Source organism: Haemaphysalis longicornis, unplaced genomic scaffold (genome assembly GCF_048455015.1).
Source record: "Haemaphysalis longicornis isolate Haplotype H1 unplaced genomic scaffold, Haemaphysalis longicornis Haplotype H1 scaffold_1, whole genome shotgun sequence".
Taxonomy (NCBI): Eukaryota; Metazoa; Arthropoda; class Arachnida; order Ixodida; family Ixodidae; genus Haemaphysalis; species Haemaphysalis longicornis.
In genome coordinates, this window is record NW_027526203.1 from 231,933,078 (window position 1) to 231,949,223 (window position 16,146).

At 45.5% G+C, this 16,146-nt stretch overlaps 1 protein-coding gene across 1 annotated transcript in view; it reads right to left on the minus strand.

The window, feature by feature from the left end:
• The window catches only part of LOC144158181 (potassium channel subfamily T member 1-like), a 254,850-nt gene extending 240,037 nt beyond the window's left edge, over window positions 1-14,813 (minus strand). Inside the window, 2 exon segments of the mRNA XM_077688863.1 lie at window positions 14,663-14,742; window positions 14,809-14,813. Coding sequence (XP_077544989.1) covers window positions 14,663-14,742; window positions 14,809-14,813 — 85 coding nt within the window.
• Window positions 14,814-16,146: the final 1,333 nt, after the last annotated feature.

The following is a 16,146-nucleotide window of genomic DNA, read 5'->3' on the forward strand; positions in this document are numbered from 1 at the left end:
GTGATTCTCCAAGCTGGATTAATTTATCTCTCGCAGTTGTCTGGCGTTATTGTATTTTTTTAGTGTAAAGCGCTACGAAAAGAAAACGCTTAAAGAAAAAAATGGAAGAGCCACAAAAGAGTTTCATTGAGTCGCTCTCCGAGCACGCGGCAAAAGAACGAAGTGAACTTGAACGACACAGGAAGCCCATATATGCTAAAGGCAACAAGAAAGATGATTCCACGCGCCGCCAAAGGAACCGATCACTTCTAATTTGTTCGAGCGAAGCCCCTGCCGGGCAAGCCTTGAATAATGAAACGCGTCGTCAGCACTTAAGCATGCTCCCGTCCATGTCGTTTCGTATTTTGTCTTTGCCTCTGCTTTTGCTTTTCTTGTGCACCTCAAGGCAAACATGAAATATACCGGGTCCCACATAGTAAAGCTGGATGGAAAGCAGTCCCGCATTAAGACCGTCCCTCAAAGACAACGGCTCCACGAGCAATAAAAGGAAAAAAAGCAAATGAGAAAGATAAAAGATAGCACCTGACGAGTCTTCCTACTTCGCAAGAAAAATGGCCGGAAACAAGAGGCAAGGAACGAACTGTGCCCAGTGTCAAATAAGGAACGTTGATTAGCTCCGGGCCACCTAGTTTCCTTTCACAGAAACGCCCCTCTCACCCGCCGTGGAATGAAGGCGCACCGCTCTGGCGTTCGCTATGTGTGAAAGGCGAGCGCTAAAATGTCAGTCGTCGAGATTTGCCAGTGACCTGCAATTGAAGAAATTTAGATTGTGTACAATGTGGCACGCTCTGGCCTTATTTAAGGAGTGAAAATACCTTTTAAAAATGAGGTAAAATGTTGGAGTGGAAAGAAGTGAAAAGTTTGCCGTTCAAAGGAGCACGTAGGAGTAACGAAAATGACGAAAGGTGCTGGCTGTATTCATGCGCGCACAACACCTCCTCCTTCCACCTTCCCATTAGTGGGAAGAGTGGATGAAAGGCACCACTTACGAAGGGGATTCCTCTCTTCTGTCCCCGGTCCGTCAACCAAGCAGGGTAATATACTCCAGCTGCCAAAGAAGGTGCCTCACCGTGCCACACTGTCTCTCACGGAGAGATTGCCTTCAATTCATATTGCTTTCAATAGACGTCTCGCGTTGGTGAAGAATAGTCAACCCCCGTTTCCCGAGGAGCGGATCTTAATGACCTTAGTGATCAAAATGACGACGCGGCGTAATGTACGCAGGCGCACACATGTAAGTTTGGACGCGTTGTGACAGGCACAAATTGATTGTAGGGTTTTAACGCGCCGACGCAACGCAGGCAATGAGGCGCGCCGTAGTGGAGGGCTCTGGATTAACTTTGACCACCTGGGGATCTTTAACGTGCGCCGAAATCTCGTACACACTGGCGTTTTTGCTTTTCGCCTCCATCAGCAAAGCGGCCACCGCGGCCGGGAATCGAACCCGCGACCTCATTCTGAGGGCAACGCCTTAGCCACTGAGCCAGCGCGGCGGGTGACAGGCACTAATCGCATTCCTTCATAAAATATATATATATATATATATATATATATATATATATATATATATATATATATATATATATATATATATATATATATATATATATATATATATATACAGAAACAAATGCGGGCAGTCTACAACTCCAAAGAAGGCATAGGGGAATGGTTGGACTATATTTTTTTTTACCGTCAGTGAAATTATATATATATTTTTTTTCATATTAATTGAAGCGAGAAAGAAAGAAAAACACGCGCCCAGAGTGGGGACCGAACCCACGCCTTTCGATTAGATCTCGAATGCCTTACCAATTCGGCTATCTGGGCAACTGTGTTCTGCTTCACTTTCTGGGGTATTTATATTTACTACAACTGTATCTGACGCTTGAGGGTGGTAGCCAGCGCCACTCAGACTACACGGGGAGAAGGGGACCTTCTTTTCAACCCCCGGGGCGTGACGCGAACGTCTACAGCCTGTCAGAAGCGGGTAACTGGCGGGAAACCCTCTTATGCTACCTTGGCATCAAGGCTGCCACAACCGAGGCCCTCGCTAAGCTTTCGCAGGATAATATGGTTCGGAAATGAGGGGCTCGTTAGGAAATACAGAAAGAAATGCGGGCAGTCTACAACTCCAAAGAAGGCATAGGGGAATGGTTGGACTATATTTTCCCGTCGGTTTCCCGCCAGTTACCCGCTTATGACAGGATGTAGACGTTCGCGTCACGCCCCGGGGTTTGAAAAGAAGGTCCCCTTCTCCCCGTGTAGTCTGAGTGGCGCTGGCTACCACCCTCAAGCGTCAGATACAGTTGTAGTAAATATAAATACCCCAGAAAGTGAAGCAGAACACAGTCGCCCAGATAGCCGAATTGGTAAGGCATTCGAGATCTAATCGGAAGGCGTGGGTTCGGTCCCCACTCTGGGCGCGTGTTTTTCTTTCTTTCTTTCTTTCTCGCTTCAATTAATATGAAAAAAATATATATATATAATTTCACTAACGGTAAAAAAAATATATAGTCCAACCATTCCCCTATGCCTTCTTTGGAGTTGTAGACTGCCGGCATTTCTTTCTGTATTTCCTAACGAGCCCCTCATTTCCAAACCCCATATATATATATATATATATATATATATATATATATATATATATATATATATATATATATATATATATATATATATATATATATATATATATATATATATAGAGAGAGAGAGAGAGAGAGAGAGAGAGAGAGATAGAGAGAGAGAGATATGACTTTATTTGATGCCCGAGATGGGTTCTGAAGGGTAGACGACTTGGACGGCCTCCCTCCCTCATCCGTCAGCCAGGATTCCTTAGATCCTCGCGGCGGCTTCCGCCATCCGGACTGCTGTCAGTTGTGCCTCCGGTGTGGAGCTGAGCAGAACAGCCTCCCATTGTTCTGCAGTCTTAATTTTGTAGCTTCTAAGTGTATCTACATCGGATTTGCTATATAGCCATTCGTATTTTTTGGAGCTTATGGCAGGGCCATATCATGTGGTATAGGTCGGCTCTGCTGTTGCATAAAATGCAGAGGTTTGAGTAAAGGTCTGGGTAGCAGCGGTTGAGGGAAACAGGGCTCGGAAAAGTGTTCGTCTGCAACCGTCGCCATGTGACTGCCTCTTTCCTGGAAACAGTGTGGTGGGCCGGTGGATATTTGCATCTGGATAACCTGTAGTGATTTATTATATCCCTGTATGTGACTAGCCTGTCTTTGTGTGCTCTAATAACGTGTGATTGTTCTTGGCTTTCCTGCGACGCCTTGTGTGGGGATGATGGTGGTTGTGGTGGCGTCGTAGGCAACACAGCTCGGTTGACCAGAGCTCGAGCGGTTGCGTGGGCCAGTTCATTCCCCTGTAGGCCGCAGTGGGCCGGAGTCCATATCAAAATAATTTTTATTTGGTTAGGGGACTTCTCTAACAACGAGGCTGCTGCAGGGGAGATCCTGCCTTTCGAGAAGTTAAGAATGGCGGACTTCGAGTCGCTTATGATTGTGGTTGCGTGGGTAGAATTCATAGCAAGGGCTATGGCCATTTCCTCTCCCTGAGTGGGATGTTTGGCCGGCGTGGATGCTGACGTCACCGTGACGCCGTCATAGCTGACGACTGCAATTGCCATGGCGTTGAGACAAGAGCCGCCGTTGTAGTAGTCGGCTGCGTCAACGTAGACAATCTCTCGTGGCTCACAATGGGTTCGGAAACGTTTGTCAAGGGCTCGTACTCTAGCTTGTCTTCTTTCCACATTTAGCTCTGGATGCATATTCCTTGGTAGTGGCGGGATGCGAATGTATTTTCGCCATTCGTGTGGGAGGTCAACTTCATTTGGGAGGGAACTTCCACTTCGGATTCCTAGTGACTGCAGAATGTGTCTTCCCGTTTTGCTTTTAGATAGCCGTTCTAATTGGGCTGTTTGTTGCGCTTCAATTAGTTCTTCAATCGAGTTGCTGATGCCTAGTGCTTCGAAGCGTTCGTTGGGTGTGGTAACAGGTAATCCCATTGCTTGTTTATAAACTTTCTTAATTAAGCCATTAATTTTTACTTTCTCGTCATTTGTGAGCTGTAGGAAAGGAATGCTGTAGGTGATTTTACTAATTACGAAGGTCTGTACGAGCCGTATGAGCGTGTCTTCCTTCATACCTCTCTATTCTTGTTTGCCACTCTGGAGATGAGTCGCATGGTGAGCTGAGTGCTCTTCTCGAGATGAAGGATTGTCTCTTTGTTGTGACCATTCGATTGCAGTCGTAGGCCGAGGATTTTAATGGTGTTGACAACTGGGATCTTTTGGTTGTTAGCGTAGACGCAGATGTCGGGATTCGATGGGTCTCTCTTCCGTCCCCTACTAGTAGGCCGGTAGATGAGCAACTCGGATTTTTGACACAGAAATGTTTCTTTTTGTTTTTAAGCTATGTCTGCGTAGAAATGCCGGCAGCGAGCCCAAAATTGTTCCATTACGTCTGCGTATCCTCCAAAGTTTTTTGGCGATATAATGAATGTTTACTGCTAAACGTACTGTACGTTTTGCGCTTTAATGCTCGATCATTGTAAAGGGCATTTTTTCAAACAGTGGCATACAAGTATTGCAGCGATTGAACGACCACAAAATCAACTGCTGCTCATAAGCTGCCTCCAGTAGTAGTTTCGCACACGCAAAGGAAACGGAGGCGCTACACATTGAAATGAAACGAAATAAGATTATGAAATACTTCTTTTGTAACCTTAATGAATAGCATAGTCTTTGGTCGGTTTACGCCCACCTTTTCTGAAAGCAGTCTGGTTAGCCTTTAGCCAGCCGGAAGTAAACGAGGAAATGAAGTCAGGGAGAGAGAGAGAGAGAGAGAGAGAGAAACAACCTTTATTAGAGCCTGCTGTGAAGACGCGGCTAGTACGTCGCAATAGCTGAGCCCCTGCCAGGCCTGCTCACACAACCTCCGTGGAGGCGGCGCTTGCAGGCCGTTGGCGTTCGAGGCCAGCCATTGCCAGCTGGACAGCCTGGAGTTGGTCTTCGTAGTTTCCATTCTTCATGGCGTCCATGAATCTTGGCGGAATTGTAGTGTTACTGGCTTCTTCCGGGTGATTTTAACAAAACTCCACATTTGAATCAAAGTGATGCCACACCGCTAAACATTCCATTGAGACATGACACGGGTGAAAACATTGACTGAATGTGAGAAGGCGTCGGCGTTATGGTTGTCTTTGGGTACAGACAGGGTGCTGTACGTGCAGATACTGGATAGAGGCTTCTCCCACGAGCCTACGATATATGCACTTACGTTAAGCCCACATGGGAGTCGTGACTACTAGCAGGGACGCTTTTATTTAACAGTTTGCTACTCGTCCGCGAGCGATTCCCAAGGAAAGGTTCGATTGCCAGCCTCGCCGATCTAGGTTCGACGTGTCTCACCGCGCACTTTTAAAACCGAACGGTGTGTTTAGGAGACAAAAGCTGCACGCGCCGAGGCACACTGGCATTGAAAATAGGTTCGCGCTCACGTGTTTGAGAAAATACTCACGTTTCTCACCGCGTACGCGCGGGCATAAATGAAAAGAACTCGGAACAGTCGTATTTGGCGCTTTTAGCGGTTTTTAATGGACGCAACCGATATGTGAAAAAATTCTATATAACATTTATGCATATAGGTCTTGCGATGTGAGTCGAGATACCGTTACTTCATCGTCGAGGGGGCACTTTCGGGAAGGTTTGCTGGTAGAGCGTGACTAGCAGCAACAATTTTTTGGGAGCTGCATACGAAAGCAACGGGTTCGATTCCCGGCCGCGGCGGCCGCTTTTCTGATGGAGGCGAAAAGCAAAAACGCCCGTGTGTACGAGATTTCGGCGCACGATAAAGATCCCCAGGTGGTCAAAATTAATCCGGAGCCCTCCACTACGGCGCGCCTCATCGCCTGCGTTGCGTCGGCGTGTTAAAACCCTCAATCAATCAATCAATACGAAAGCAATGACTTACCGGCACGAGCACCGAGGGGGGGGGGGGGGGGGGGGTGGAGGGGGCAAGAATTTTACTTTTTCTGAAATATTATTTTCTTTTTTCCGCCGCAGTAGCAATGTCGGCGAGCCAATATACCCACCCACCTCCCTCCCCAATCTCCATAATTTTATCGTGTCCTGTGGACTTGTTTTTAAAAATTTTCTGTGTTCATCGCGTTCATAATTTTTTTTTTAACTTTGCATGTCGGGAGGTAGTGACGTCGTGAGGTGATGAAGTCGTGAGGTAATGGCTGAAGTTTTCGACTGGCAGCTTCCGCTGCGGGTATTTTTCTTATTAAATGGAAACCTACCATGGACTGATATCATTGCATTTTCTTATGATTTGAGGAAAAGTTGGAGGTATCATTTTTACGTTTCTGCCCACTCATCAGTGGCGGTACACCCAAACCCCCCCTCCCGCCCCCTACTCCGGTTCATTCTATATTCTTTATTAATCCTTACGTCAATTCCATAGTTGTATCTTGATCAGCAGGGTTATTATAGGGATACCTCCCACATCACCAATAATGGCTGTTTGTTTTACTAGTTCGTCGACAATTTTGTTGCCTGCAACACCAGCGTACCCTTAGGTGTAAGCCCTCCCGGTTTACTGTAAAGGGTACAACAACAACAGCAAAGAAAGTGATACTGTCACGCGCCACAAGCCCCACAGCTGGCGCCCTGGTTACGTGGAGGTCCCTCCGTTATAAATAAGTCCCGCTGTTAAGCGTTTGTGGTCGCCTAGCTCTGATCGCATGCACCCGGTGGATTTTTCGCTACTTGCCCGCACATTTTCATTTGCTTTGAGCAAGGATCCTTCGTGAAAATAAAAGGTCACTGAAGGCAAACAGCAGGTTGGTTTCAAATGAGTCTGACCTTCCCATAGCCGCTTTAGCGCTGATTCGGCGCCAAAAGATCCCTTCATGGCTAAGAAATCGCTAATCAAACAACGAATTTCTCTTCCTCATTCCCCTCGCAGTGATTCCATGCGGAAAACAGCGGCTGCTACAGCCGCCGTTTGCGTCACGATAAATCGGAAGCAAGCCAGGCAGCAGTGATGTACGGCGGTACAGAAGCAACCGAATACAACGCTACCGCGTACGAAGCGGTTCCGTCATCAAATCAGTCGTACTTTCCTTAACTCCCATATCTTTTGCTGCTCCGGACCGCTAAGCAAAGTGCTTCTTTATATGGGACCCGTGATCACTAATGTACGCTTTGTTGAACAAAAGCATATTGTCCTTTTTAGGCCACGCGAATGATGGCTCAGAACCAACGGCTTTTGCGTAGCCCGCATGCCTCCTCGCATAGCGGTACCGCCAGAAGTGTGGACAAGTAGCGCCGTCCAGCGGCAGCCAGGGGAGGCGTTGCATTTGTCCGATGTTGCGTACACTTGAAAATAGTGATCCTAACCAAAGTAAGCGTTCCCTAGATTTTTTTAGCGCAGCAGAAGCACACAGAGGGTCATAATAAATGTGGCTATGCCCACAGTACTGTACAAGGGTCGCACAATTATCTGCCCGAGTATCGCACCAGCGGCACCAGGTATTGCACCGAAACCGAAACGAACTTCTTGGCGGTTGGGGTCGCCGCGTGATCAATCGGCTGGGCTACCATGAAATTGTTTCTAGCTTTCTTTTTGTCCTTGGGCGTTGTACAAAACTACAAAAAACAAACTTTTCAGAAAAGTTTTTATGCACCCTGAAGACGTATTATAAAAATATTTGTCACCCAATTTCAACCTCTTCCGGTGTAAGTTGCGCGCTATATCCAGAGGTGGCGACACCTGTCTTCACGTTTTCGCTATTTTATACCTTATTTTAGGAAAGCTAGGCGTAAGAATTAATACAGACTTGCTTTCTCAGATGAGACAAACGAAGACTCATGGCTAGTATTTTTACGCGATTAAACAGGTGTTTAAAGTACAAAAGTTATTTTATTTCTTCAGTTTCAGTAGGTAGGACGGAGGAAAAAAGCTGCGTGCGTAGCTTGACGGGTTCCCGGCCTTACAATGAACGGCGGCAGCTCGGGAAAGTGCGAATATAGGCATAATTGTCGAAGTACCGATACAACAGTGATACGCATTCATCACAAGCAGATATATCAGAAACATAGTTACTCTGTGCAGCCTAAAGGAAAAAAATGGCAACAAATTGCACAGCACAAAAGCCTTTTTAAAGGAAAAACGAAAACATTCAGAACCATGAAAAGAAAAACAAAGACAATAGAAAGTTTCCAAATCGATTCGCATATTCAGGCACGGTTGTTTGCGATCCAGCACAACGAATCAACAAGCCCAATCAGAATCCAACTCCAAATGAATGCTTCACATCCACTGAGGGACCCCTCGGAGGGGTCTCTTATAATTTTAGATGCTCAAGCATTTCATTCTTTGACATCAGACTTTTTATACGTACGGTAAAAAATCTACCAGCAAAGCGTTTTTTTTTTATTTCGCAGTAACGCCGACTTTAAAGGTGCCTTGGTATGTAAAGTCGTGTACGGATGCATGAGGTCTCGTGATGCAGGCATTTAATGAAAGACCCTTAGACCTTCATTCTTTGCTCATATGGCGCCTACAAAAATGTCATCTCAGTAGTGGATGTCTGCAGTAGTAAAGCCTAGTTTAAAGGAGCTCGGTGTACAGAAGAGAAGTTTAAGCAGTCATTCGACCATTTGTACTTCAGAATTTCTGCATTTTTTAATGATTTTTTCCAAGTTTGACCTTACTCTGCAACTCGAGACGTTATGAAGTATTTTGCTGTACGATAAATATTATTCCAATTTGTTCTTGTTTGTAGGGTCAGTCCTGCCTAGGGCCTTCAAGAAAGGCTTTTTGCAAAATTAAAAATCCTCTACAAGTCTGCTTTCCCGCAGTACACCTGAATGACCAAGCACGGCGTGTGAGGGAGAGTGCTTGGTGTATAAAAAGAGTTACCTTCTATTTTACAGACAAGTGTGGCCTTCTCTGCGACCTCCCGCAATGCGAAACGCCATGATTGCATTACTTAATGACGCTGAGCAGGCCCCGCCTTTCGCGTCAAATGTTACTCAGAGCGTCGTCCTTATGCCGCACGCATAAAATACCGCACACATTAGCGAGAGGTGGTTGCTCAATTCTCGAGGTGTACTTCTCAGGGCTGCCGCAAGAACGCGCAGTTTCAGTGTGGCGCACCATAGGAAAGGCGCATTACAGGCGACCGCGCTTCCGAATCCGCGCTTCCGACCGACAGAAGCGTGCTTCCGTCGGTCGCTATACACTTATGCAATAAATACCGCTTAGCCGTTGCTATTTTGGACTGTTTCGTGAGAGCGCAGAATTATGTATGGGGAAAGTGGCTTCAGAGATCAATCATCTTCGAATATTCTCAACAGTCAAGAAAGGAGGCGGAGGATCTCTGCTCATCTGAAATGGAAAGGTGTCTATGGGATAGCTGCTGTGCCCTTAGACAGCGATGACACGAAAATGTACATTTGTCTCCCTCTGGGCCAACCCGGAGCCCAGGAAGCATTGTCCAGAACACCATCAGCCTGTTAAGGCGCCGTCTGCAGATAGGCACTAAGTGGGCCACACTCCTTTTTCTCCAATACTGATAGCCACCCAGTAAGCCTTTTGCAGCTGGAATGACTCCTTGAGACCAGCTGTAAATCTTCTATCGTCTAATGGCACAAGTTCGTTGGTGAAACAAGCGTTGTCAGTCTCAAGAGCACCGTTGTTGTTACCGACAGGTACCCAAGTGTTGACTTACGTCTTGTATTGTACGTCAGAGCTGTTCCTGCAATAACCGAAATGGCGAAAACTGCGAGTGCTTCCGGCAGGCACCATATGGCGGCGAAAATTCATGGAATTGGCAAAAGCATCGCGCTCTTAAACGAGGATTTCCAGAACTTCAGTGAAGATCCCGCTCTCGCAGAAAATAAGCAACCGAAAACATAAAACGAACAGCTGCGCATGCAGGGCTGTGAAATGGTATAATGAAAAGGTGTAATGTTTTTCTGCGTTTCAAATACACGCAGAAAAACAGGCTGCATAGATATCAGTATTCCCGCAAGCGCGATCTAAAACATAACGGGGTTGTTGAGGCAGAAACCGAGGATTGCCTCAGAGTTATAAAGATGTTCCCCACCATCGGAGAGACAGCGTTGCGGATGACTTGGAAACACGCCATTGCGTGTCCAGACGTAATGTTAAACATTTCCACATCACTGCCTAGCTTAAGAGCTCCCAAACGTAAGAAAGAGCACCGCTACTGGCTCCTTTTTGACCAGTCGGCGAGACAAGCCAGGGTGCCGGTAGGTCCTCTTCCGTTGGTAACAGCGCTCCCGTCTTGGACAACAAGCACCTGAGCCAAAGCCAAGCACGAGTAATGTCCTTTGTCATTGTAAGAAAGCGAGAATCAGACTGGTGGCACGTGCGTACGCGAAGTGGCAAATATTAGAACGAATGGATGGAGTGGGAGTAGTTGGTACGAATTAGGCAAGATATGGAAACAGCGCAAAGACAGGACAGGTGAAGAAACAAAGTTGGGCGCTAAAATCTGAAATTTATTGTGACAGACAAATATGAATATTTTTTTCTTCGTATCCTTTACATTTTGCACTGTGAAAAATAAATTTCAGTTTTTAGTAACCTTCACTCGTCTGTGTCACTTGTCCTGTATTTGCGCCATTTGCCTACCATCTAATTGGAACGAAAATCTACCGCGGCTGATGGCGGGCCTACTGACTCCATGGATAACCTATGTAGAGTTTCTAAGAACCTAATATTTGGACACTGGCTTGAGTATGTCGACTTTTCACGGATATGTTACCGTCTCAGGACACCCTATATAAGAAATTTGTTATATAAGAGATAAAGAAATCTCTTGTTATATAAGATATTTGATATATAAAAGATAATACGACTGTAGTACACGCTAAAACTTCGAATCTGATGATCGTATTACGCCGAGTGAACCGGAGACAATATCTGCCTTTGATTGGCCCGAACGATACGGAAAAGGGGATGAGGGAGGTGAACCATAAAGAGCTTTCGTGCTGAAACGAGTGGCTACCGCATATTTTTATCCAATATACATAAGTTAATAACAGCCAAAGTACATATACCCACAGTCAAGCAATAAACAGGGTAGAAGGTATGGTTGCAGAAAAAAGCAATACGGGAACTGAATAATGGCAGATTACTTTTATCGATCCTTACGCACTCGCCTTTGTGGGACTTCCTTGTTAGGTGCCATAGAGCAATCGGGCCAGCTTTTTACTGTGAAGCCGTCGGCAGCAACGTATCCTCGGTCCGGAGCACCTTAAGCCCAGCAGGCAGCTAATATGCACTTTCGTGGGTGGTCTGCTTCTCACTCATACGGAAAAAGTATTGCAAGAAACTCCCGCACGCACGCATGCCCAATGAGGATTAACATTTTACGTATTTCAAGGGGCCTGAAAAAAATGTCCCGTTTTAAATTTGTTGTTAGCGTTCGTGTACACACAGACTGTTTTATGGCCGGAAACAGCGTTCTACCACTTAAACTACAAACGAATATTGGGGTAGTAACTCAGTAAACCCACAAATTAGCAGCGCAGGTAAAGAAATGACGGGATAAGCGAAGGCCCACAAACAGGATACGTTCTTGTTTCGAGTCTATCTGTTTTCATTTGACTGTTGTGCTCACTTCCCTGAATGAATCGCAGTGCTTCTATACAGGTTTTCCCGCTCAATTTAATCCAATCACCATCCACTTTAATGCGGGCGCCAGACAATTTAATCCAAGCGCCATCCATTTTAATCCAGGCGCCAGCCAATTTAATCCAGCTGCCAGCGAATTTAATCCAAGGCCAACCAATTTAATCCGGTCGCCCACCAAATTAATCCAGCTATCAGATGGTTCAAGATTGCCGTGTGGGAAATTTGGAGCAGCTTTGCGAACTTGGTTGCGCGTGGTGTGGTGAAAACTTAGTGTTTCTTGATCGGTTATGGGCATAATATCTTATGCGCACAGCTTAATGGACATTAACTTACACCAAGAGACGTGCTAGGCCCTTGGTCGAAATCTAAACGAGCATCTCGAGCTACAAAAGCTCTATTGACTTTCCTGCGAAGCACAGGACTTGATCAGACTCTTTAAACAGGAATCTATCAATGAACGCATCATCTTCATCCCAATCATTATCATCATCTCTTCATCGATTTCATTTTTTCATACATCTGGTGTAGCAAGCTAATGGCCTTGGCCAGGCTAACCTCACCAGTATCATTAAAGACTATCTCTCTCTCTCTCTCTCTCTCTCTCTCTCTCTCTCTCTCTCTCTCTCTCTCTCTCTCTCTCTCTCTCTCTCTCTCAGCAAGATTGTCAGAAGTATCGTCGGAACGCGTATTGTTACGCCAGCAGAGTGGCCAGCGTATTGTTACGCGAGCAGCAGACGATAATTCTGACGCGAGCAGACGATATTTTATTTTGGGAACGACACTTAACACGACAGAGAAGCATTCATTGAATAACATTCAGAATTAAAAGGGCCTTTAAGTAGTGTGTTTGTATCAAAGGAACTTCTGAAGGCATTGTTACCCGAGGAGCAGACGATACTTCTGACGTGAGTTATCGACGCTCACGTTATCGAGTTATCGAGTGAGTTATTGAGTTATCGACGAGTTATAGACGGCGCTCTCGCAGACGATCAGCTCACAGTCCGCGGCACCAGCTGATCAAAAAATACCGCTCTCTTCGTCTGCGCCTGTTAGCAAATGTCCATGAAGCTGTGCGCATAAGATATTTTGCATATAATGTATCAGGAAACACCACGTTTTTACCACAGCACACGCAACAAAGCCCGCAAAGCTGCGCCTAGTTTTGCACAAAACACTCCTGAACAACCTTCTCACAAATGGATTAATTTGGTTGGCGACCGCATTAAACGGGCTGGCACTTGGATTAAATTCGCTGGCACCAGGATTAAATTAGATGGCACTTGGAATAAATTAGATGGCGCTTGGATTAATTTAGCTGGCACCTGGATTAAATTGTATGAAAATTGAATTAAATTGAGCGTGAAAACCTGTTGATGTCGTTGTGAGCTCGTTCTCAATTCAGTTCATTACATCTCTCCAGTGCATTTTTTTATTATTCAGCTGCTCTAAAGGCCCTTGCGGGCATTACATGGGAGAGGGGGGGGGGATGTTACAAAAAGTTTTCAACACTTCAGCACAATTACACAGCAAGCGTAATTTCGAAAATTGTAGAGGGGTTAGCAAAAAACGAAAAGAAGGAATACAGGAAGGAAAAACCAGTCAGTAAAAAGCATGTAAGTACGCTTGGTGTTCTCAAAGGCAAAAAATTCCAAGTTTTTTAGACAAGCTCGTCGAAACTGCCCTTCAATGGGTTGAAAAACGAATCATTATCTTGAATAGGCACAATTTGTGGTGCCAGCCTGTTCCAGTGATAAATAGCGAGAAATAGAGGTGATTGTCGAAGAAGATTTGGGCGTGCAAACACGGGGCGGACTTTGAAAGGATGATCGAGTCCCGGAAAAATAAGATGCCCGGGCTTAACATGGGATGCCGAAAACACGACGAGTCATGACTGAGTCTGTGGAAGCTAGAGGACATTGCTATCAGTCGTCGAATTTCTGGTGTAAAGGGCCCGGACGGCCAGCCAGCACCAAGGCATCTTGGACTAAGGATGCTTCTCCCAGGGTGGAGGCCCTAAGAATATTAAATGTTTAATATATTTTAAATGTTTATTACATGTCTCTCTCTCTCTCTCTCTCTCTCTCTCTCTCTCTCTCTCTCTCTCTCTCTCTCTCTCTCTCTCTCTCTCTCTCTCTCTCTCTCTCTCTCTCTCTCTCTCTCTCTCTCGCTCTCGCTCTCGCTCTCTCTCTCTAGAGAGGGTAACTGGAGGGATTCTTTTATAGCCGTCATTGTGAATGTTCTGGAGTAGTTTTTAGTAACAAAACGTGCTGCTTTATTCTGTAAGGATTCGAGCTTGTTTATTAGGTACGTCTGATTTATTATTAAATATGTCTGTTAATTTGGTACGTCTTATACCATAGGCCTATTCTATCTTTGAACGAACTAAAGCTATGTAAGCTAGAAGTTTGGTTGACTGATTTGCTAAATACAAATGTCGCCTACTGAAGCCAATGGAAAGGGGGGGAATACTTGCTTAACCCCCCCTTGGGAGAAAAATACTTTGGAATACTTGGGGAATACTTGGGTGTTAGGGGAATACTTGGAGGAAATACTTGCTTTAGAAACAGCTTCATAAAAGTGATCATTCCGCTTAAGGTTTCAAGATAAATGAACACCCAAATATTTTAACGTAGACACATTTTCTATGCACATGATATTCATAACGTATGAAATGAATTGAACGTTACTATGTCTCGTAAATGTCATTGTTTTAGTTTTCAAAACATTCATTTACATCTGCCATTGCTCCATTCAAAGAGAACTTTTGTTGCAATGTTTTTATGCAATATTTCATGCTTGATATTGGCTAAACGACGTAACCATCGAAGGGTGAATGTCAGGTAACAGCGGAAACCGCCACCGAAATGCAGAGCACCCGCGGACAGTTCCGTACTAAACAGGGGAGAAGAAATGGAGACGAGGAATACTCGTCTTCGCAAAGGCGGTTAGGACAATATGAAAAGAGAGACACTCACTTGATCGTTGGTTCTTGATAAAGTACAGGTGAAGCCTCTCCTTTAGCGTGTTCTCGTTGACGTAGAACTCTACGCGGACCCTGCGAAGAAAGAAAGAGAGGTTGGACACTGTAGTGAAACGACAAAATAAATTTCCTTCTCTTCACGTCATCTTAATATACGTAGCATGCAAAGCTAGGATAACTGGGTGTAGCCTTATCCGAGTTGACAAACAACCGTAGTTGTTGCAGCTCCTGCACGTGCATAACTCAGCTGCAATATAAATAACAACCATTTGAAACGAAGACACATCAGAACTCATTATGAATTGGGATTGCGAAAACACTTTATTGTGCAACTGAACACTCCTGAGTGTCGAATCGAATTACGCAGGGCGTTTTGTGCCGGGAGAGGAGCAGAAAACGAGAGGAGAGAGAGAGAGAAACTTCGTTATTTAGAGCAGTTATGTCCTCGCGGGAGTGGTTCCCTCTTCACAGGTGTCCATGCGCTGTCTTGGCTACAGCCGCTCTCTCAACGAGCAGGAGCTGGTCGGAGAAGTGGGAGAAGAAGTGGCCGGAGAGCGGAGCTCAGCGCGACGAGAGCCGCAGCCGACTAGCTGCGGTAGTGTTGGCGGTGATGACGGAACCGAGTGCATTATACCCACTCAGGGATATCGTACAGGCAAGGTAATGGTCAATTCGGCTGGTCCGGATTGCCAAAATATATACGTTCGTGGCGTTATGTCTCCTTTCCATTAGCGTGAAGTGCGCGTATAGAACTGCAGTACTTCCTGCCTGCGAAACGTACGTGTGCACCACAATGCTACGAGTTCCGGGTTTCATAACCTTCGCGGGACGTGCCTTCGCTGCAACTACTGCTCATAACCAGCACCTTCAACGTGGAATTGACCACTGAACTAAGACTTATCCTAGTGTAACCATTCACTATGTAATATAACTAAAGGATAAAGCCTTTAAGCTTGTTAGGTAGCTAACGGTCTGGCCTCCGAAATGCGGTGTCCACGCGTCTCTTGTCATGCGATTGCCTCTTGTCGTACAACGGACTTTACATAGCGCAGTGTTTCCAGTGTTTCTGCGTTTCCAAATTTATCTCGGAACAACTTTCGAAAGAATTTCGTCTTGAGTTCGAATTATTTTGCAACAAATAAACCAATATTCGAACAAACTAGCTCTAGAAGAGAGCTAGTTTTTCTTCTTCTTCTTTTTGTTGAAATCACTACCCTCTGTTTAAAATCGCGCATCACCACAGGCACAAAGCCGCTGGGGTTAAGCCTACATATTGGTGAGCCCCTCCGGTCACTAACAGGCGGCGGGTTTAAACACCAGCTGTGGGCTTTCTTAATCACCTGTAGCAACACAACAGAAATGTGCTTATGACAATTGCGCAAATGTACTACCAATCAATTCAACGGCTAGATCACTCGGGATGATTTGCACGCCGTCACCAGCTGCTCGGTTTAGGCCAATGTTACGTTTCAATGACGC